At 40.5% G+C, this 24,244-nt stretch overlaps 2 protein-coding genes across 2 annotated transcripts in view; one reads left to right on the top strand and one right to left on the bottom strand.

Moving 5' to 3' along the window:
* CDC20B (cell division cycle 20B) overlaps positions 1-4,638 on the top strand; it is a 36,201-nt gene extending 31,563 nt beyond the window's left edge. The window contains exon 11 of the mRNA XM_076007901.1: positions 3,339-4,638. Coding sequence (XP_075864016.1) covers positions 3,339-3,439 — 101 coding nt within the window. The 3' untranslated portion in view covers positions 3,440-4,638. The remainder of the gene's footprint in view (positions 1-3,338) is intronic.
* Positions 4,639-8,112: 3,474 nt separating this feature from the next.
* GZMA (granzyme A) overlaps positions 8,113-24,244 on the bottom strand; it is a 210,230-nt gene continuing 194,098 nt past the window's right edge. The window contains exons 2-6 of the mRNA XM_012775708.3: positions 15,836-15,943; positions 12,496-12,640; positions 10,851-10,992; positions 10,389-10,658; positions 8,113-8,346 (exon numbers count right to left, since the gene is read on the bottom strand). Of these exons, the coding sequence (XP_012631162.1) occupies positions 8,185-8,346; positions 10,389-10,658; positions 10,851-10,992; positions 12,496-12,640; positions 15,836-15,905 (789 nt within the window). The 5' untranslated portion in view covers positions 15,906-15,943 and the 3' untranslated portion in view covers positions 8,113-8,184. The remainder of the gene's footprint in view (positions 8,347-10,388; positions 10,659-10,850; positions 10,993-12,495; positions 12,641-15,835; positions 15,944-24,244) is intronic.

Genomic DNA, 24,244 nt, shown 5'->3' with positions numbered 1-24,244 from the left:
TTCGCTGTGAGTCACCGTGTCTACTGTGGGTGAAGGACAGCACTCTGGACATCCACCCTGGGGACAAAGGTGTGGTTCAAATCTTTTAAATGGGGGGTTGTGACTCAGTGGATTATGAATGTGAGTCAAGGTCAGTATTAAAAAAATGAAATAAAATCATATAAAATGAAAAAAATTGGAAAAGTAAGCATTATTTTGTGAAACTTTTACTATAGTTATATAGTACCTATATGTGCACAGATATGGGCTTGCTATGTAAGATGTAGTTTTGACTGTGGGTTGTGGTCAAAGAGTTTGGAAAAAAGCTATTTTAGATTCTGGTCATGTCTTTACTAAGCCTCACCCTGTTAACCATAGTCATGATTCTCTGGGGGAAAATTTCAGTTAAAGAGGCCTCACCCACCTGACTGCAGAAGAAACGTAACTTATCATTGTTCCCACTTACTAAACAATTATATTAATAATTTCTCAGCTTTCCAACAGGAGTATGTAACTTTCTAGCTTACTGGTGAGATCTGGCCTTTGACTTGGTTTCATCAGTTCACAGCACCTGTATCAATATGTAGTCTCATGAGGGAATATAGCTGCATAAAGAAAATAAAACTTTCAATGCTTTCAGTCACAGTATTCTTGGAACTTGGGAATATAAACCCTAAAAGAGAACCTTTATCTGAGATAAAGATGGCATTTCCCATTATCTAGTAAGTTAAGATCATCAATGTGAGAGAACTTTAACAGTGACTTTGCTTCCAATTCAAATGCCATTTTCCTAACAAGTTATAGAAGTAGCTATCCAATTTTTAATTCAAGGTAGTTTTCAAAGCATGCTTTAGAAAAGAATTGGGATTATTTTTCCTGTTATTTCTTTTTCCTCTTTCTCTTCCTCTTCATCTTAACATAAAAGAAAAGACATATTTATCAGCTATTATATTTATTAAGTAGACTTTTCTTTCCTAGGTTTAATTTAAAAGCATTAGTACACTCAAGCCTGTAATCCTAGCACTCTGGGAGGCCGAGGCGGGTGGATTGCTCGAGGTCAGGAGTTCGAAACCAGCCTGAGCAAGAGCAAGACCCTGTCTCTACTATAAATAGAAAGAAATTAATTGGCCAACTAATATATATATATATAATTAGCCGGGCGTGGTGGCGCATGCCTGTAGTCCCAGCTACTCGGGAGGCTGAGGCAGAAGGATTGCTTGAGCCCAGGAGTTTGAGGTTGCTGTGAGCTAGGCTGACGCCACGGCACTCACTCTAGCCTGGGCAACAAAGTGAGACTCTGTCTCAAAAAAAAAAAAAAAAAAAGCATTAGTACAATGTTTTATATTTATCCCCGCCCCCCCCATTTTTTTTTTGGAGTGCAGTGGCTATTCACAGACTCGATCATAGTCCACTGAAGCTCTGAACTCCTGGGCTCAAACAGTCCTCCTGAGTAGCTGGGACTACAGGTGTGTGCCACTGAACTTGGCTCCCATATTTATCCTTTTAAAACAACTAAATCCAGTTGCTTTTCATTTATATGGTCTTAATTTTTTTTTTAAAAAAATAATGGACAGTGGTCTTCCGTAAAAAAAGAGATTATTGTTCTGAGTTTGGAGTGTGACCTAAATGGTTAGAACATTGAATTGGATCCTAGTTCTGGTTCTGTCATTAATTCGCTGGGTGACCTTAGGCAAGACATTTAATATCTAAATCTGTCTTCACCTATAGAATAAGGGCTGCATTTTATCTATGAATCTAAACTTCTTTACATTTAAGGGCCAATCCCACGTCCCCTTGGGGGCGCCTCTTACTGGTGTGTGTGCACAGAGGAGAGCGTTGGGAGTGATGTGTGTAGATAGAGAAAGCCTCAAGTGTCTAAGCCATGTGTCCATCAGGAGTGGAATGGTGTTTTTACCCTCCTTTCTGCTGAGAACCTTGTATCAGAGTACAAGATCATTTCTGAAACTCCAGCTCTCAGTTGAGCTGTGAGCAGGACGGGTCCTTTGAGAAGCTGATCACCCATCTTGTTTGATCTTAGTTGTGGTGCCAAATACCTACCCACTTGAAATCTTATCTGACCTCCTTCCTGCCCATATTTTCCTAGTCCCAATCTCCTTTCAGGGAGTCAGCTTCATCTATTTTGCCCTAAAGTTTCCAGCATTAAAGTCACTGTTGAAATAGGTCAGGTTTTGCAAAGCATTTTCAAAGGAACACTAGTCCCTTGAGATGCTCAAGTCAAAAGGACACTGTGGTCGAATCAGTCTGAGAAGTGGTGCCTATTGTGGCCTCATCTCCAAAACATTTACAATGCATGTAGTAGTCCTAGATAAAGTCCTAAAGTAAAGAAGTGCTGAAATAAAGAAATATGTTCAATTTTCTTAACCCAAAGCTCCCAAATTAATGTGACCATGTAATACTCTTTTTATTTTTAATACCTATTAACCTCATGTAGAACTAGTGTAAGATAACAGGAAGGGTATTATCTCTAGAATTTTCTAAGTGAGATTCACACATGCTTTGTGGGAGAGCTTTATAGGTCATTTTTCATTAGGCTGCATTAGTTTATTTGATTAGCCCCCTGAAACCGGATTCTAAGGGGATGGCTTTCGGGGGAGGGTGGGCTGCGTGGCAGGAGCACAGCGCTGGCATTCCTGGCTGCGGGTGGATCAGAGAAGACAGAACTGAGAACAGTGTAGGGTGTGAGTGGTTCAGCAGACTGAGAAATGGTCTCCCAGAACATATCCATGTCAAATCCTGGAACCTAGGAATGGGACCTTATTTGGAAAAGTTACATTTGCAGGTGTAAATAAGTTAAGGATCTTGAGATCATCCTGGATTATCCAGCTGGGCCCTAAATCCGATGACAAGTGTCCTTATAAGAGACACACAGAGAACAGACACATACAAGAGGAGGCAATGTGACCACAGAGACAAAGACAGGAGTGAAGTGGCCAGAAAGCAAGGATTGCCAACAGCTACCAGGAACCAGAAGAGGCCAGGCACAGAATTCCCCCTAGAGCCTCCTGAGGGAACGAAGCCCTGTGGACCATTTGATTTCGGACTTCCCAGCTCCAGAACTGGAGAGAATACATTTCTGCTGTTTTAAGCCACACAGTGTGTGTCATTTGTTATGGCAGCCACAGGATGCTGGAAGGGTGGGGGTGGGGGAAGAGCCCTGAAGGGGAAGCGCTGAAGAGCCCCCTCAGACACTGGAGAGAGTGCCCCAGCCAGCGGTGTTTGCCAGCGTGCCTGGGAGGAGCCAGCTCTGAACCTGCTGGCTGTGGGGAGCCCTTTATCTGGGACAGCAACAGCCCTTGTCATGCGGAAGGAACATGAATTGTCTTTCCCTCTCCCCCTAGGCCACAGAGGCAGAGTGCTGCACCTGGCTTTGAGTCCTGACCAGACCCGGGTGTTTTCTGCTGCAGCTGATGGGACAGCCTCTGTGTGGAATTGCTTGTAGTCACCCAGCCCCGCTAAGTTTGTCTCCTCATTTCTAAGTGACGATAATAACGCTGGCGTGTCTTCTCCATGGGGTTGTCATGAGCATCGAACAAGAGGAAGTGCCCTCCTGCTGTGAATGTACCTTTTCATCTTCTTGCTAGGTTACTTTCTTCCCTCCGCTGCCTCCCGTTGCGTTTCCCAGAGACTGACTTTGACTTCTGATCTCTCAGCTCTCCTCCTCCTCTTTCTCTTCCTACTCCTCTTCCTCCTCCTCCTCTTCTTCCTTCTCCTCCCCTTCCTTCTCTTCTTCCTCCTCCTCCTCCTCTTACTCCTCCTCCTCTTTCTCCTCTTCTTCTTCCTCCTCCTCTTCTCATTCAAGACTCATCTTCATGATTTTATTCAGAATAGTATCTATAGCAAAGGTTTCTACTTTTTCCCCACCTGACTTTTCTCCCAAACTCCAGCCTCATATTTCTGACTGCCTCTGGATATTTCCTCTTTGAGATCCTTTTCTGGCTTTAGCCCAATCTCAATACATTGAAAACACAACTCATTCACTCGACAAACACTTATTAAATTCCTACTGTCACTCAGGGAGCCTTCTGATTACTCTGCTCCACGCTGTCTCCGTTCACCCCATGCTCTCTTTCCTTTTGTTTCTCCTAGTCATGTCCTGATTACGTGACAGCCTGCCTGTTGTAACTGCCTTCTAACTGGTCCTCCTGTCTTTAATCTTTGGTCTCCATACCACTGCTGGGTTAAGCCTCTAAAAGCATTGTGCTGATCCCTTCAGTGCCCTGCTTGTCATCTCAGTGACGCCCTGTTACCTAAACCCTTTGGCCTCCATCTCTGGAGTCCTGAGCCCAGGACCTGGAGTTCGGGGACCTGCTCTTGCTTTGGCTCTGTGTAACTTTGGATGTGTCGCAACATCTGCCAGAATAGGAATTTAGATTTGATCACTGCTAAGGTTTCATCAAGCTTGATCAATCCACTGCTCTGTCTTATTAATGGTAATCCCCTTTCATCTCCTACATTAATCTTTGGCTAAGTCTGGTGATTTCTTGCCTTGATACCTTTCTTGGAGCTTTTCTTCTAATCTGGAATTCTTGCTCCTCTCTCCCTTTTCTTTACTTACCTGCACAAGTCCTGACCTCCTGGGGAAGTGTTTTGAAATGATGTTACTGGGGTTTGAATTCTTGGCATTAGTCTGTATCACCTATTTGGTATTAATATACTATCATAGTTGTTTTAAAAAATCTTTTATTACTATGTGAATCTTTGGTTATTCTAGTTTTAACATGCTTGTTTCCTGAACAATTAAGTTGAAGAGTTGAGGGAGCATGCATTATACTTTTTCGTGCTCCTTAGAATGTTTTGTACATGCCAGATAATAAATACTGGTTGACTTTTCTTTTTGCTTTGTCATAAAACATTTTTTACCGATGTATACACACTCCCTTATGCCACTCAAATCCATAAAACAAAACAAAGCTTTGATAATTCAAAAGTAGAATAGTATATACAAGGGAAATTAGAACTCTTCTGAAAATTAGTGTTAATTTGTCAATGAATTTTTTTTTGTTTGTTTTCCCTGTTGTTTAAATTTAGAAAATCTGCTTGGTAGTGCCAGTAATTTTTATTTTAGAAAATTTTAGGCCACTGAAAGCTGTAAATGTGATACTTTTCTGCAATGCACATCCTTCTTTAAGCTAATGGTTTTAATTTGCTCTTCTTAATTAGCCAGCTATAAACTATAAGAAAATGTTTAGAAGAAAATGAACAAGATGATTAGATCATTTCCAGAGTCCCCACCATTCTGTTCTGGAGACTTGTGTCTTAGCACTCTCATGACATTATGTGATGATCAAAGGCCACTTCTCTCAATACTGCTATGTGAATAAGGGGCTCTCATTTAAGAAAAATATTAATATATCTTTTACCTTCTAGTTTTGGTGGGAAATTTGGGATATGGTTTTCGTAAAGAAAAAAAAAATTCCAGATAATACACAAAACAGAAGCCTTGGGTACAACTGATTTTTTATTTTGTAATTTAAAAATTTGTATTGAGTAATAATTCACATGAAGTAAAGGACATAAACCTTAAGTTTATAGCTTGATGATTTTTAAATAGATAAATGTGTAACCTCCATCCAGATCCCCTAAAAAGGTCCCTTGTGCCTACTCCTAGTCAACACTCCCTTGTTATTCTGTCCTTGTAACCATGGATTAGTTTTTCCTTATGTCAACTTTAGATAAATGGAATCATACCATATATATTCCTTTTTTGTCTCACTTCTTTTACTCAACATTGTGTTGCATGTAACTATAGTGTGTTTTTCATTGCTGTGTAATATTTTATTGTATAAATATATAACAACTGTTATCTGTTTTTATTGTGGATGGATATTTATTTCCTTTTTTGATTTACAACAATAAAGATGCTGTGCACAGTCTTGAACACATCTTTGGTGGATAAAAGCACTCACTTCTGTTTAGTATACACCCAAGAGTGGAATTACCAGGTCATAGAATATGTGGATGTTGAGTTTTACCAGTTTTCCTAAGAAGTTGTGCTAATTTAAACTTTCATGAGCAACGAATGAGGGTTCCATACAACTACCTTTTGAATGGAGTTCAAAAATCTGTAATAAATATTGCTAATAGGGAATATTCTATCCTTTTACTATAGTTAAAATCCTAACTAGGAATTAGAGATTATAGCAAATATCTAAAATATCATCCTAGTGACTCTCTTTGGGCCTCTCTTTTAGATATTACCACCAGACCTCACTTTGCATATAAGGGTTCTCATCCCTGACAGTATATTAGAATCATTGGGGAGCTCATATGAAGAGTACTACATCCTAGGTCCCACCAAATACCATTTAAATCAGAATCTTAGAGGTGGGGCCTGGGCATTGATAATTTTAAAGAGCTTGGTGAGTCTAATTGTTGGTGAAATCACAAGGGGCTTTTAGCCTAGGTCCAGCTGCTCGACACACGGAACATTCAGTTATTGAGACAACAAGGAAAGCCAGGAAGAAAGGAATTTTTAGTATGACAGAGAGGTCTGTTGGGAGAATGTGAGAAGCTGTCTGAAATCTAACTGCCTGACTAAAGGAGATCATGTGCTTTTAAAGGTGTGGCCATGTGCCTTGGGGAGGGCTGGTGGAGGTGCACCTAACAAGGGGCTGGGTGCATTGAGGGCAGGTTGTAGGGGAGGTGAATCTTGGCTCAGGAAGTCTGCACAGGGGCCTTCAGAATGTTAGGTCCTGGCCCGGGAGATGGCTCACACCTGTAATCCTGGCACTCTGGGAGGCCGAGGGGGAGGATTGCTTGAACTCAGGAGTTTGAGAACAGCCTGAGCAAGAGCAAGAGCAAGACACTATCTTTACTAAAAATATTGATAGAAAAATTAGCTGGGCATCATGGTGTGTGCCTGTAGTCCCAGCTACTCGGGAGGGAGGCTGAGGCAGGAGTTTGAGGTTGCAGTGAGCTATGACACCACTGCACTCTACCCAGGACACAGAGGGAGACTTGTCTCAAAGAAAAAAAAGAATGTCAGCTCCTTTGTCTTGCAGAAAACCCACCATTTCTGGGAAGCAACTCAAAAGGTCAAGTAGTTAGTTAAGGGAGAGGATTATGAACAAACATATAGGGGTTATTGAAATTTGTTCATGGGGCTAGTTACATAATGAGCAGCCATGGTTGAAAGCCAGTGTACTAGTATTTTAGTCGGTTTTTAAGCTATGCTCCTTCCTTCATCTTAAGAGGCTTTCTCTTAGTGTTATATGTTCTTGCTTCAATGTATATTATGTATGTATATGTGTGTATGTGTATATATGTATGTGTATATATATGTGTGTATATATATAAAAATATATATATAATTTGTATTCCTGAAGGGACTGATAGAAATGGAAGGAATCTGTTCACATAATCATATCTTGAAGTGACTGCCAGGCTGATCACTAAATTCAATCTAAATTCAATCTAGCTATCTACTAAATTCAATATGCTGAAAAACCATTTGGGGGGCTTTTTCCAAAGAAAATATTCTGGACACAATTCAACACTCCCTCCCTACTATGGGATGGCAGCCACTGTGATCACCATGTTGATTGGACCTACTCAGGCTGGAGGACAAGGAGAACTGAGAAATCACCTAGGCAGTCCAAGCTTAAATGCAAGGTACTGAGAAAGAAGGCTGACTTGCTTTTGTATACTTTTCTTGGATGGCCAGGCACTTTATTTGTATCCCCTAGAATTTTAATTTCTATTGTGCCTTTGGAAAACATGGTAAAGTATTTTTTGTTTCTCTTTGTCCCATAGACTCAAGTTCTTACATGAATAACAAGTGTTGATGTGGGACAATGGTCGTGGAAGGACAGACAGTTCCTTTTGATCCAAATGCTCCAGACTGGCTGTTTCTGTCTCCTACAGAATTGCTGAGCCCTTTACTGTCCTTATTATTAGACAAGACCCAATCTTAAGAGTCACTTGCGCTGGGCCCCACTGTCGTGGGGTGAATAATTCAGGAAGGATTCCCACGTCACTTGACACACAGATGACACTGGCGACATTGGTCCCCCTGACCTCTCCTTTGCATTATCCACAGGGTTGCAATATGACTCGGCTTCACTTTGCCAGTGGAGATCTAGCTACCCACAAAAGTTACAGGAGGAAAACAGGTACAGTCATAGAAAATGTTTTTATTTGTGAAAAGATTAAGAAGTGACAGCAAATGAAACAAAATGCAGTTATCTAAACCGCCCCTTTCATAGTCTTGATTATCCAGTTGAGGTGTCTCTTTGAGAGAAGAGTATAGACACCAGGCCCCCGAGGGTCTCCGCATTTCTTTTCCATGCCAAAGGAAGTGATGCCTCGGGGAACACCCCCACATACCAAAGGGCTCCCAGAATCTCCCTAGGGTAAAAAAAGAGGGTGGTTGGGGTCAGTTCAAGCATTACCATGAGCTAAATGGAAGACACACTGCAGCGTTGAATGTAGATCTAAGACCATACTTGACTTAATTAAAAATTAGTGCTTAAAAAATCAAAATGTTTGGAAATATTTTAATATTTTTGAATTGGCTCACTTGGTTTATGAACCAGTGTAACTTGTTTATGTTGTCCACTAATTTTGAGACTGATTCTCTGCTTTCAGGAAGGAAAGCTTCCTGTTTATTTGTCATTTTCTCAAAATGCTTAGTAACACAAAGGGTATAATAGTCAAATGCAGATGGCATATTAAGGCAAATGCTAAAAACAATGTTTTCTGGTTCCTCCAGCAGATAATTGTCTTTCCAAAGAAACAAAGCCAAAGCAATCCCTTTCAGGCAAAAGTTAGTGGTATGAATGCATGAAATTCATGTAGGCAGAAAAAGAGGGTCAAGAGAGCCTAAGTGCAGCCATTTTGGCCAATACCAGATCGCAGCCACAGTGAGCAAGGAAGTTGCCAACAGGTCACTGGCCCAGGACCACCCAAGGATGGATGAATTACTAAGCTGATGCCTTACAAACTGTTTATGCTTACCCTTCTGTGACAGCAGTTTATGATTAACCTTTGTGGCCTGACCACAAGTGTTTGAACATTTAAAAATGTTTCCCTTATCCCATAAGGGGTCCTCCTCTACTTGGGAAAGGACTCCTACTCTGTCTGTGGAGTAGGTTCTATTATTGTCTGTCTTTCTCTCAATAAACTTTCTGTTGCTACTTGGCGCACTCTTGAATTCTTTCCCATGAGAAGCCAAGAACCCACTCGTCAAATTCAGGGGGCTTTTCTCCCTTCAATGGGACACCCCCTGCATCAAAATAAGGAACCATGTGAGAACCTGGGATCCTCCCCAGGCAGGTATATTTCTCCTGCCTGTTATAGTGCCTGACATTTGCAGAATTAGTCCTTTAGGTTTAGTTCAATAGCCAATTCCAGGGCTATTTAGAGGACAGGGAAGGATTGCTAAGGTTCAGTGGTGGGGGTGGCTGGTGGGAAGGGACTAGCATCTTGGGATGCTGCCATGGCTTCACCATGCTGCACGTGGCTTCCAAAAGCATGAAGGTTCTGGTTGCTTCCTGGGTGCCCAGAGTGGTGGATAGGGGAGGGAATGGGTGAAGGAGGGCAAAGAAGAGAAAGTAGAAGATGCTGAAGACAAATGTCATGTTTGGCTAGTTTTGGCTTTGCTAGTTTTGGCACTGAAGGCAAGACATAGTTTCATGAAAGAACAGAGAACTTTGGATCTCTCAATCTCTAATAACTCCCAGACCATAAACACTGAACAGTCCTTTTCTTTGGATAATAATACTCTATAGAGTCTTTAGGAAAAATGAGAAATGACAAGGTAGTACTCAGAGCTTAAAAATCCGTGACGTGTTTCTTCTACTTTTGCCTTTAAGCAGAGCCCTGTCCCACCCTTCTCGGGGGACTCTGGGATGGAGGCTTGCACTTTCTCTAGTGTGAGTCATATTTGGAAGTTGTTTACTGGGGATTAAGCTAAATTCTAGGAAGCTATGGATGGGATCTGGCCTGAGGTCCTCAGGCAGGGGAGGAGGTCTGCTAAGAGGGGAAAGGGTACTGAAGGCTCTTAAGGACTCCTGACTTCAGCTTTTCTGAGTTTGCATATCTTCAAGTTTGGATCTCTGTATGTTAGTATGAAAAACGATAAAAAAAACCCCACAAAAAACCAAACCATTGCTTCGCAGTGGTTTTTGATATAAAATTGGGAAGATATAGTAGGTCAACTCATACACTAGCCATGAACTTCTTATTTTTGATTAATGACTCACTTGAGCTGAGAACATTAATTTACTTGACTGGGGTTTTGTCAACTTTCTTTCAAAAAGCCCTAGGATCCTGTAGAAGCCAGTGCCATGACAAGACAAAGCCAGTGCCATGACAAGACAAAGTGCTACATTTTCTGTACCCACATAACTTACTCCAACAACTAAAATGTGGGATCTTATTTTACTTACATCACATGAGTCTTTTCCACCTTTTGGGCTTCCAGCACAAAGCATATTCTGTACAATCTCAGGATTAAAATTGTAATGCTTTCGATCATTGCAGATTTTTCTGTCTATGATGGTGACGTTGACTTCTCTCAGAGTATCAGACGGAGGGGACTTGTTTTGAATCCTCCCCCACCCTGCAACTCGACATATGGTTCCTGGTTTCACATCAGCCCCCGTTTTAGGTAGACGAATGACAGCCACATTTTTGTTAATTTTTGCTTTTTTGTGCAGCTGTTGGAAGACAAGCATAAAGAATTAATAGGATGAGACAAATATTAACATTTTAACTTAAGTTCTAGCCCAACCCTCAGGGTCCCCTTATGTGAGCTGGTAACAATAGGGGCACTGAGGGGAGGTTTTTGTGTAGGTGGCCAGATTGTAGGAGGTTCTGTGATTTTTAAGAAGACAATTAAAGGTACATACCTGTAAAAGTTTAAGATCACCCTCACGTGTGTCCTGGTCATAGCATGGGAAGGGAAACTCTTTCTTAACGAACATGATCTGTTTTTCAGGCTCCTTATTGGTGGTTGAGTGAGCTCCAAGAATGACTTGGGACTTTTTGTTCCTGAGAACAGACACAGCACTGTTTACTGGGTTCATTCTTTTAATTAGGAGGTGAGCATATTACGTGCTGATCAGTTTCATTGTCCCATTTGTAAATATGGAGATAGAGGTACTCCTTTGTAGCTCAGAAAGAAAATGTGTGCTTTCAAGGATGAAAGTAAGATGTTTATGAATGCATTCTCATTCTCATCACCATCAGCTTATTTATAAAGAGCTAAACTAGGTTCATTGAAAAACAAAGGTGAGGATAATATGGCAGGAAAGCCAAGTCTTGAGCTTTTCTCCCTCTCCTCCTTGTTTAGCTGTGATGGAGAATCACTAGAAAACAAAGGTCTCAGTAGTCCAGAGACAGAAGCAAATGCAGTGGATAGTTCTAAAGTCGTGCACTGAAGGGATCTTTGTAAGAGAGCAACAAACTCTTCTGAAATGGGAAAACTTTCAGAAACAGATTGCTCAGTGGAGGACCCAATTTGCATGGTGTTGAGGATGTTTATGTTGGGGGGACAGTGGTCTAAGGAGGGGTTCAGGAGTCTTTCCTTCTCTTACTCCATGCTAAAGGTTCATTCTGATTAACAAAATCAAAATGCTCTCTCATGTACTCACCATTAAGGCTGTCATCATTCACAACCTAGTATAAACGACACCAACCAGATTATTATAAACTACACCATATTCATGTTGCTTTCGTTCCATGACACCAGCTGAGCTTAGTCTCACTTAAGACAAAATATCACATGGACCCCCCTCCTCAAATATGTACAACTGTTATGTATCCATAAAAGTAAATAAATTAATTAAAAAATAAAAGAAGACATTAGAACAGTGCTTTCCAGTGGATCACACTTTGATGGTGAAATGCTCTTATAAATATTCACTGTCCATTATGGCAGCCACTAGCCACACGTGGCTACTGAGGACTTAAAAACGTGCCTACTGTGGCTGAGGAACTAAATTTGAAATTTTATTTAACTTTAAATTTATATAGCTACGTGTAGCTAGTGGCTATCACATTGGACAGCCCAGGTTTAGAGGCTTGATTTAGGGAGTGGAGAAAAGATCAAGACTGGGAAGAGGTTTGAAGGTCGACAGGAGCTGGCTGAAGGTGTGAAGGAAGTCACTAAGGGCTAAGGCGCTTTCTCTGCTTGACGGCTGTACCCAGGCCTCTGCAGGGGTACTGAAAGTTTTGCCCTTCCATGTTGTGGCGAATTCTATTTGGTCACACAGTCATGACCAGAAGCAAAGTTTTGCAGCACCTGTACCCGATGGCTGTAGTGGACACGTACAGAAAGGGCTCATGAATGCTGCTTCCTCAGTGGCCTGATTCTTTGTGACAAGGCTGGGCTTCACTTTCTTTTGGCCTAAATTAAAGCAAGTGCCCCAAAACTTAGTGATGTAAAAATACATGTGAACCTCTTGTGATTTTAGTGGGATTTACACTATTTATTAATGCTTTCCCAAATTAGAGTATCTTCACAAACATTTTTTTAAAAACCCAGGCACTTACAGTTCACAGTGAGCTGCAGTCAACACCCAGTCTTCCGCAATCAAAGCGCCAGCACAGATGTTTTTGTTGTCAATGTTAAGTAGGACCATGTAGGGTCTTGAATGAGGAATTACTTCATGTCCTCCAATAATTTCCACACAGGCATCTGTTTAATAGAAAAGGGCAAATCAGATTGGTGCCCACCCCAAAGAGCTCTCTAGAGAGCCATGTTTGTAAGACTGGTCAGGCTGTTCGTGCTTGGAGAGGAAGCCTGGATGACAGCATTTCCCCCTCTGTTTGAATGTCAGACCTTCAGACGTCTGAATGTCAATCCTATTCCTGTTGGACTCTGAGAAGATCTTGCTCTTCTGCCCACAGAAGCCATGCCATTAGCCATTCCTTTTCACCCCAAGCCCTTGCAAAATCAAGGCTTACAAACAGATATCAGCACCTTTTAGCTCTGACCCTACCATGAGTCCTTTGGTTATTGTGAGACTTTTGGTTATTAAACTGCACTGTCCTCACTTGTAAATTGAGAAAATAACAACTATCACACCTCGGACTCCCTGGCAGTCTCCAGACCAAAGCAAACGGTTTAGTCCAAGGTCTTTTCCAATGAGGTGGGGGAAGGGAGGAGAGAAGATGTTAAGAGTAGAGAATTCTGCCTTAGCAAAATTTCCTTTATGATAGACTGGGAGTAGAGACCCATTGTTAGAGAACAAGGAGAACTAGCAAGAGGCAAACCACATGCTGGTGGAGAGGACCTTGTGTCTTTGGGATATACTCTCGGCTCTCTACTCTCTGCACCAGATGTTCTTGGATTCTTCTAAAATATTTCCCCCTACCATCAGCTGAGATTCATGTTTTCTTGACCACGGCACAGTGCCTTTTATTCCATCATTAAGGCTAACTCATTGCCAAATTCACAGAAAGGTGTGAATAATAGGCCGGGCGCTGTGGCTCACGCCTGTAATCCTAGCTCTTGGGAGGCCGAGGCGGGCGGATTGCTCAAGGTCAGGAGTTCGAAACCAGCCTGAGCAAGAGCGAGACCCCGTCTCTACTATAAATAGAAAGAAATTAATTGGCCAACTGATATATATATATAAAAAATTAGCCGGGCATGGTGGCGCATGCCTGTAGTCCCAGCTACCCGGGAGGCTGAGGCAGAAGGATCACTCGAGCCCAGGAGTTTGAGGTTGCTGTGAGCTAGGCTGACGCCACGGCACTCACTCTAGCCTGGGCAACAAAGCGAGACTCTGTCTCAAAAAAAAAAAAAAAAAAAAAAAAAAAAGGTGTGAATAATAGATATAGAAGCCTTTCATAAGGGTTTGAGGAGGGTGCGGCTAAGGGGAAGAGAGGGACCACAAGGTCTCTGTTTTCTAGAAGGGTGTCAGGAGGGAGAAATTCTAGGCTCTAGAAATAAAAAGGTAAGGAATTTATAGAGAGCAAATCAACTTCACTCACATCCCAAGGGTGAGTTATGTATAGATAGATTACAAAGGTGCATTTTTGGGCTTTCTGGGCTTTGGAATTCATGATACAACACTCCCTTTTGCAGAGTGCTGTTCGTTTGGTGAGCACATACACCTGCCTCAGAATAAGTGCACATGTCCTGCAAAGAACCACACTGAGAAGGATCTGGGGTAGGGTTTGGAGTAGGTGGGAAGCTTTTAAAAACTAGAAATTCCTGGTCCCTACTGAGAATTAAATCAGAATTTCTGAGGTTGGAGCTATGATGTCAGTATTTTTTCAAAGTCCTTCAGATTATTCGAATGTATAGGAAGCTGAGAGCACTGGCCCAGTGCGTCCAGCCTTGCTTGGCTGTTGTCTGTTCCCTTCGGGGACCCACATCGCTCTCTCTGAACGCAGGAAACAAAGTGGAGCAGAGCAAGTTGCCTTTGTTGTTTCCTTTGAAGCAAAGATACGGTTGGCTTTTTCATCTGCTCTATTTTCACTCTTATGGAAGATTTAACATACCTGAATGTAGTCATACGATGCCATGCTTACAACATGCCTACCGTTTGTTCCAAATGTCTTACAGCCTTGTTATTTTAACAGTTCCTCTCATTTTTAGGTGCAGGATAAACCAGAGAACCTCTTTGGGAATTCCTGGCAAGATAGGTTATTACCTAAGCCAGGGGTCTCCCAGCCTATGGTAAGTTGTATAATCATTTCATTATATATTACAATGTAGTAAAAAAATAATAATAGAAATAAAAGTGAACAATAAATGTAATGTGCTCGAATCATTTGAAACCATCCCTCCCAACCCCTGTCTATGGAAAAATTGTCTTCCATGAAAACAGTCCCTGGTGCCAAAAAGATTGGGGATATCTGACCTAAGCCCCTGCCTACCATTCCCATCTCCAAAAGCTGATATACCCTGGGGAGAAACCATGGCTGGCTCCACATTGTGCCAGGTCCAGAGTAGTCTTCACTTCCTAGTAGGTTCTTCAAGGAAAATCCAGAGCTACCCAGGAGCTATTATCCTTCCATGGGTAATGCCAGGAATTTTACAGCATTTCAACCCATGCATATGGAACTCATACAAAAGTAGAGATATTGGTTGCCATTTAACAGACCAAAGAAGTAGCTTAATAAAACATAGTATAACACTCCCAGAGTGGATGTGGGAGCTCGCTCAGTGTCCTAAGGTTTCTAAGGAGATTCAAGCCCAGAGAGATAATTATAAAAATTTAATTTATTCCAGGTTCCCTTTTGGTGTCTAGATCAGATTTGTCTTAACTATCTTTAAAATTATAGATAAAGTAAGAAACAAAATTTAAATCAAAGATTTATTTTAAATTGAGATAATTATTTCATAATATATACATATATCAAAACATCATGTTATATACCATAATATATTTAATTTTGATTTGTCAATTATACCTCATTAAAGCTGGGAAGAAAAAGATATATATTGAAAACAATAACAACAGAAAACCCCCCAAAATCTATCTATTCATTTTCTGCAGCAAGAAAGGCTGAACTGATGAAGGCACCACTATTATGTTCCTGAAAGGTACTATTTGTTTTACTAACTCAAGAATGTTTTGTTTATTTGTTTACTCCTTTTTCCACTGTACTTTTTGCTATTTCAAGCTACAAATTGACAGCAATAAGCATTGGTGGTTCTGTTATCTTTTGTAAAGAAATTATAAGATGAAAAAGGATCTTTTTCCTTCCAAAATAAGGAAATATTTAGAATCCAAGAAAGAATGCTAAGCATTTTAAGGCTTAAGGAAAAAACAAAAAAAAACTTCTTTCAGTGTAAGAAGGTAATATTACCAAATGGTTCTTGAAAGTCTGCTCCATTTTGCTTCATGGTTATAGTGGAAATGACAAGAATCAGTCTTACCTTCAGGAATTAGCAGGAGAAAAATGACAACTGAGAGAGAGGATGCCAGAAATGCAGAGGGGTTCCTCATTGTGGCTGGTGTCCCCACATCAATCAACGTGGAAACCTGTTTTCTGTTCTTGACTGCCCCTACCTATATACTGAGACTCAAAAGGATGTGGTTTCATTTTGGTCTTTTTTTTTTTTCTTTCAAATTTCAAAGTTTTAGCATTAGGAAACTAAACACAAGTAAATGAGAACAGTGAGAGATGGCTCATTGCCAGCGGGCATGATTTCCTTTGCTAGGGCTGTGAAGGGGGAGAGGAATCCTCCAGGTGGGTGGAGGCAAGGGGACCTTGTTGCCACCAGATCAGGGCACATGGGGGGGATGGGAAAATGTCTCAGGTGAGATTTCGAAGACTCTTTCCTTATCATCAATACTATCTGCAGTATCCATGACTGGAAGCTCTCTGGAGACTTAAATTCGAGCTTTGCAAAAGGTCCTAAAAATTGGTCACCAATCGCATTTCTTACTAGCTGTCTCCTTGGGTTATATAAGAATTAATAGGCCATGTGTAAGTAGAGGACAGTAGGGAGACTTATTTATTGGTAAGCTCCTGCCTCAATTTTCCTTCCCCACTTTGTGGAGAAAGGTTCACTGTGCTCCTGCCTGGAGTTTGTGGCAGGGGTGGGGACATGGGCTGGTGGGGCGGCGGCCGTTGGCCCTTTCTAGCTCTCTGACTGCCTAGTTTACAGCTTTAGATACTGACGTGATCTCTGAGTTTCTCCCTCCTCCCCTCTCGTATCCTTTCTTCCTTCTTGATGTATTTAGCTGAGAAGAAAAATGGGAGTCAGACATGCTATTTTGTACCAGTGTTGGGGAACATCTCACTCTGAGAAGAATGAGCCTCAGTCCCTGGAGGACCAGTATGCAGTATGCTTTCTATTAGGAATGCTTGTAGCTCTTTTTCTGAGCTGAGGATGTGGTCTCTATTGCCATACATATGGTCATATGTTCTGTCAGGATGTTTGGTGTTGAAACAACCACCCTCACCACCGTTAACACCCTGATGACTTCAGACCTAGTGGTTACTTCTTTAGAAATCACGTGACCTTAGAAGGGAACCCTGCTGAGACCCCTGTGTTTCCTTTTCCTGGATATTACTAGTGCACCAAGAGTTAGCCACTTTCAGTAATAGCAGCAGGATACCTTGCTTCTGGCTTGAGTCATTTTAGTGCAGACTTTAAAAACAAATCAAATTTTAACTGACTATACTTAGCATTTCTTAAAGGAACCATTGATAGTTTTGTTTCTTTTTATGTGAATGTGGTTGCTATTCTTCTATTTATGTTGACTTGTAACAGTTTTATGAGATAATTTACATGCCATAAAGGTCAGCCATTTAAAGTGTACAATTCAATGGATTTTAATGTATTTACAGAGTTGCGTAGCCATCACCAAAATCTAATTCTAGAAAATCTTCATCATCCCCAAAGAAGCCTTTGCCCATTAGCAGTCACCCCCATTAGGCAACTTCTATTCTACTGTCTGTCTGGATTTGCCTATTCTTGACTTTTGATATAAATGGAATCATACAATATGTGGTTTTTTTGTGACTGACTTCTTTCGTTTAGTTTAATACTTTTGAGTTTCATCCATATTGTAACATGTCTCAGTATTTCATTCCTTTTATTGCCAAATAATATTCCATTATATGGATATAATACATTTTATTCAATTGTTCATCAGTTATGGGCATTTGAGTTATTTCTACTTTTTAGCTATTATGAATAATGCCTCTATGAACATTCATCTATAAATCTTTGTGTGGACATATGTTTTCATTTCTCATGGGTCTATACCTAGGAGTGAAATTACTGGGTCATATAACTCTAGGTTTAACATTTTGAGAAACTTCTAAACTGTTTTCCAAAGTGGCTGCACCATTTTATATACCCACCAACAAAGTACAAGTGTTCTAATTTCTCTACATCATTGTCAATATTATTATTTTTTTTAAAATAATTGTTCTTCTAGTGGGTGTGAAATAGCATCTCATTGTGGTTTTGAGTCACATCACCACACCTGGCCAATTTTTCTACCTTTTGTAAAGATGGGTTCTTGCTCTTCTCAGGCTGATCTCAAAACTCCTAACCTCAAGCAATCCTCCCACCTCAGCCTCCCATAGTGCAGGATTACAGGCATGAGCTATCATGCCCGGCCCCAAATTTGTAATTTTAATGAAATCCAACTTATCAATCTCTATTATTCCTTGTGCCTTTGCTGTCATATTTAAGAAATCATTAGCCGGGCGCGGTGGCTCACGCCTGTAATCCTAGCACTCTGGGAGGCTGAGGCGGGCGGATTGCTCGAGGTTGGGAGTTCGAAACCAGCCTGAGCGAGACCCTGTCTCTACTAAAAATAGAAAGAAATTAATTGACCAACTAAAAGTATATATACAAAAAAATTAGCCGGGCATGGTGGTGCGTGCCTGTAGTCCCAGCTATTTGGGAGGCTGAGGCAGGAGGATCACTTGAGCCCAGGAGTTTGAGGTTGCTGTGAGCTAGGCTGACGCCACGGCACTACTCTAGCCTGGGCAACAAAGTGAGACTCTGTCTCAAAAAAAAAAAAAAAAAAAAAAAAAAGAAATCATTGATAACCCAAAATAATAAAGATTTACTCATACATTTTCTTCTAAGAGTATTATAGTTCTATTTTGTTTTTACATTTAGGCCTATTTTTTGAGTTAATTTTTTTGTATGGCTTAAGATAATTTTTGTGTATGGTTGAGGTAGGGGTCCAACTTTATCCTTTTGCATGTGGATCCTTTATCCTTTAAAGGATAAAGGATTCTTTATCCTTTATCCTTTTCCATCCCCATATTCTTATGGGGATGGAAAAATTGAGGTTGTGATGGGTGGGGGGAGGCGCTACAGAATTGCTGGAGCTGATGTCTTTGAGTAGGTGAGAGGGACTTCAAGAACTTGAAGCTAAGATGCCTAATCTCATAGAACTATCCCACTTGCTGACAACACCCAATTCAGAGCAAACTCCTACTTCCTGGAGTCCTCCCCCAAATTGCCTGGCACAAGCTCAAATCCTACAATAAGCCCCTCTAACAGCCTCTTACTAAGCCACCCCATGATTTCTCATAGTGGACAGTCTCCTTGCTAAGCCAGGGTCAAATAACACAAATTTGACTACAGGTGAGTTCCAGTGCACTGTAGATTGCCAAGTAGGGCTTTTGTGAACAAATGTTGAATTGAGCTGAATATTGTTCCAGCATTATTTTTTGAAAAGACTATTCTTTACCCATGGAATTGCCCTGGCTCTTTTGTTGAAAATCAATTGACCTTAAATATTAGAGTGTATTTCTGGACTCTGAATTCTATAATATTTATAGATTATATTTATATATATCTATATTTATAGATTATATTTATTAATGTTTATCCTTATGCTAGTACCATGCTGCATTGATTACTGTAGCTTTTTAAGAAAGTTTTAAAAATCAGAAAGTTTGAGTCCATTAACTTTGTTTTGTTCTAAAAATCTTTTCCAGGATTGTTTTGACTGTGAAATAGAAATCTTAAAAGTTGTGTATGCAGCTATTTACATTCTTGGGAAAAAAATTTAATTTATTCCAGTGTGAATGAGCCATTGCAATGTTGTAAGTCAGTAGTTTTCAAAATGTGGTTTGTGAATTCCTAGGGGGTCCTGAAACCCCTTTCAGGACTTTGTGAGGTCAAAACTATTTTCATAATAATAGTAAAATGTTTTTGTCTCCACTCCCCACCCTGTGTTGACATTTGCACTGATTGAACAAAAGCAATGATGGGTAATACTCCTGGTGCCTCATCAGGAAGCAGTGCAGTGACGCCAAAGTGTACCAGTAGTCACTGTATCCTTCATTGTCAGGTACTCTAAAAAAAAATTAAATAAATAAAGCCAATTTTACTCAAGAATATCTTTGATGAAGTAGTAAAATTTTTAAATTTTAATAATCTTTATTCTGTAGTAAATGTCTTTTTAATATTCTATGTGATGTGGGAAGTATGCATAAAGTATATAGCACTTTGGCTGTAACTGAATTACAAGGCTTGTCATGAGGAAAAACACGAATCTGTCTCTTTTTGGAATGCTGTTTTTACTTGAAAGAATGCTGACAAAGTATAATTATTCAGACATGGAGATTTGGCCAGACATTGTCTCAAATATGAATGAAATGAGCCTAACACTTCAAAGAAAACAACTGACAATTTTTGTTGCCAATGATAAAAGTAGGGCTCTCAAGTGAAAGTTAGAATTTTGGGAAAATTCGTGTCTGCTATCACAAGCTTGACATCTTATCAACCTTAAAAGACTTTCCAGATGAGATGGTAGTCATATAACAAATATGACTTGTAAAATACATGTAATGAAAAGTGTCAAAGTCTGGAAAATCTACATAACTCAGTGAATCTATGTTTTCCAAAAGGGCAATGCATGCTGTTACATGCATTTGTTTTTGAGTTTGCTGTGTTCTTTCCAAGGTAGCAGAGTAGTGACTCTGCTTTTGAAGAAAATGGTTGGAATCAAATTAATTAATTACACAAATATTTATGGAGTACCTGTTAGATGTTTGACATAATGCTAGATGCTGAGGATAAGAAGCATAGGTACTTACTCATGACTCTGGTAGACATCTATTTCTTGACATGGTAGTTAGCTAAGGAGGTGTGTTTACTGTGATAATTCATTGAAAAATAAAATGTGTGCAAGGGAAAGAAATTGCCTGCTTATGGCACAGACTCTCAGGGCTGGTAGAGTTATGGGGATTTATAATTTTATTAATTCATTTATTAAAAATATTTGTGAAATACCTAGAAACTGAGGATGCATCACTGAACAAAACAGACAAAAATTGCTGCCCTCAAGGAACTTACATTCTAGTGGGAGGAGACAGAAGTAAATAATAATATAAAATATTTGTTACATATCATAATTTTTATAATAATATAAAAATTTATTACATCCATATTATTGATGTACAGGGTAGTGAGAGGTGGTTGGATTCTTGATAAATTTTGAAGGCAGAGCAGGGAGAATTCCCTTGCAGTTTGGATGTGCAGTGTAAGAAAGAGGAGTCAAAGAAGATACAGAAATTTTGGTCTGAGCTACTGGGAGGATGGGGTTGCCACGAAATAAAGTCTAGAGCTGAAGCATATGTGGAAGAAGATGGAGAGGTCTGCTCAGGCAGGTTGTGTTGGCGATGTCTACTAGACATCCAGACGGAGTTGTAGAATGAGGAGGTGGAGTTAGGAAGATGTCTGATTACAAACATGGATTGGGAATTGTCAGCATATAGATGACGCTATATAGAGAGTCATAGCGCCTAGATGTCATGGAGAAATGAGTGAGTACAGATGGAGAAGAGGTCCCAGGACCTAGCCCTGGGCTACCCTGGCTGGAGAGAGGAGTGATAGCTACGGTGACTAAGGAGGGACTTGTGAGGTAGGAGCAGAGCCAGGAGAGCGTGGTGTCCTGGAAACCCATGCAGCAAATGCTACCGAGAAGAGGAGAGCTCAATGCTGTCAAATACCACTGAGAAGGCAAGCGACAGGGGACTGGGAGCTGACCATTGGACTTCACAAGGTAACAAGGCAACAAAAGGAAGGTCTTGACAAGAGCGATTTCTGTAGTGTGTGGGGCAAAAGCCATATTAGAGTTTAAGAGAGAACAGGAAAAGAGAAATCGGAGAGGAGACATCTTATTTGAAGAGTTTTGATGTTAAGAAAAGCAGAGAAATGGGGAAATGCCTGGAGAAGGAGTTTTTTTGTTTTTTTTTTTTTTTAAGATGGGAAGGATAAAAGCATATGTGTATTCTTATGGGGATGGAAAAAATTGAGGTTGCAATGGGTGGGGGGAGGCGCTACAGAATTGCTGGAGCTGATGTCTTTGAGTAGGTGAGAGGGACTTCAAGAACTTGAAGCTAAGATGCCTAATCTCATAGAACTACCCCACTTGCTGACAACACCCAATTCAGAGCAAACTCCTACTTCCTGGAGTCCTCCCCCAAATTGCCTGGCACAAGTTCAAATCCTACAATAAGCCCCTCTAACAGCCTCTTACTGAGCCACCCCATGATTTCTCATAGTGGACAGTCTCCCTTGCTAAGCCAGGGTCAAATAACACAAATTTGACTACAGGTGAGTTCCAGTGCACTGTAGATTGCCAAGTAGGGCTTTTGTGAGCAAATGTTGAATTGAGCTGAATTCAGGAGGGGAAGGAACGTCTGTACTGGCAGTGCTGGGGCCCGGCCGCCCTTCCTGTCCCCTGACTCCAGACGTTAGCCAACCCTGGGAGGCCAGGGGTACAGAAATGAGTTTCAGGTTACACTGACCTTTTACCACTTCAAAATAGTTATTAAAAAAAAAAACCCATATTTCCCTGAAGGAGTTGAAGATCCCCTTCAAATGACTGTGGATCATAGCCTGGTCAGGAAATTACCTTTTTAATGGAAAATGTTTGGTCAAGTTTCTGTTTATGGGCCCCAAGAGTATGTTGAATGGGCCCCAAGAGTAATTTGAGGTTTGCCCCTCCCTGAAAAGACAACATATAACTTATGTAAGAGAGTGTATGAAAGCAAACTGTGGACTTAATTTACTCAAGTCTGATCAGTATTTTCAAATGACTTCCTATTTATAAATAAACAAGGCAGTAAGACAGGAGGAACTCACGGAGCTTTTTTCTTTTAGTGGTTTAGTGCCTTTTATCTAAAACTCCCAAGATGTGTGTTATGACACGGTGCTTCAGCTTGACACCTTTTCGAGGAAGAAGCAACAGGAAGGGAGTCCCAGACGTTTCAGCAGAGGCAAGAGCAGTGAGTAGTAAAGGCCTGGAGAGGTCTGCCTGCGACCTGGATTTGGGCTTCCCTCGGGCCCGGTGGTAACAGGGGCTGCTGGGTAAAGGGGGCTGGGCTCTGCCGTTCTGCTGCCGAAAGAGGAGCTGCCACTTTCTCCACCTGCTTTGGATTTGTGGAATAAAGCCTGTCCCCTCGTGGCCTTTTAGGTCGTTGGCATCTAATGGGAGAGAACCTAAGAACTAGAGTGGAAGTAGCAGGCTTGCTTTTCTGTGCTCCTGGGAAATAGTGTGCCTTCCTGGAGGTGCATCTCTTCAAAGATGAGAAAAGTTGATCAGAGTCAAGTTTTTAAAGAATGGAAAGAAGAAATGAACTTTGGTTTTATAGTGTGATTTTAAAGCTGATTACACACACACACACACACACACACACACACACACACACACACACACACACACGCAAGCAAATAAACAAACTAGGGCTAGCCTGAATCTGGTTTAGGAACCTAATGATAGCTGTTCCAGGAGAGGTGGCCAAAACATCTCCTCATTTTTTGGGCAGACTGGGTAACAAGGAATTCTATCAATTAAGTGCCCCAGTGGCTAGCATGATTTTCTGTGTAAATTGTGTTGAAGGCCTTATTTGACAAATTCTTACTTTACACAATATAATATAAATCTGTTGGAATCTTCTTTGTGAGAAGCTAGTTTTTAAGCCTCTTATTTTGTTCATGTAATTTATGCTAAGGGAACAGGGAAATAACAGGCACTGGTTATTAACAACAGGTCCTGATTAAGTAAATAGCAGCATATCCATGTGGTAAACATTATTCTGCCTTTCAAATAATGACTAGGGAAACCATTAGTTTGAACCATAGGAAATAGCTATTTTTTAACGTTAAATGGTCAAATGATATCAAATGATAGTAATTACCTATGGATCAACATGCTATGCAATAACATGGAACAATACCAATGATAGTAAGTAAACCAGTTGTAATTATAAAGGACAGTCACATGACAGACTTTGTAAAATATGCTTATGAGAAAGGTCTGGAGCAAAATACACCAAAATACTAACAGTGAATATGTGGGGCTAATAATATTATGAATGTGGTTTTTTTTTTTTTTTTTTTACTTTTCCTACTTTAAAAAATGTCAACAATGTTGCTATTTATAGTGAAAAAATATTTTAAAATACTATGAGAAAATGGGCATGCATTTTAATTTTATGCTATAGGACATGGCCTTTGCTTATAGAGGTGAACATTGTAATAGAACATAGCATTGAATATGCTTGCCTGCTTTCTTTTCCATCCCTACCTAATTTTGGTTTTGGACTTGATAGCCATTTTCACCTCCTCGAATCAACCTTGAAAATGAGAGGGGCTGAAAATTACTTACAGGTTACAGTGAGCGGCTGTCAACACCCAGTTTTCTTTGATCAAAGCCCCTGCACAGATTTGCAGCTCTTTGATTGGAGCCATGTAGCATCTTGCATGAGGTAGCACTTCATTTTCTCCTACAATTTCTTCACGGGATTCTGGAAAAATTCAAAGAGTGATCCAGAGTGAAATCCAATTTCATCA

The sequence above is a fragment of the Microcebus murinus genome, chromosome 11 (genome assembly GCF_040939455.1).
Source record: "Microcebus murinus isolate Inina chromosome 11, M.murinus_Inina_mat1.0, whole genome shotgun sequence".
NCBI lineage: Eukaryota > Metazoa > Chordata > Mammalia > Primates > Cheirogaleidae > Microcebus > Microcebus murinus.
Note: the sequence above shows the minus strand (reverse complement) of the source record. Positions and strands in the feature narration are given on the sequence as shown.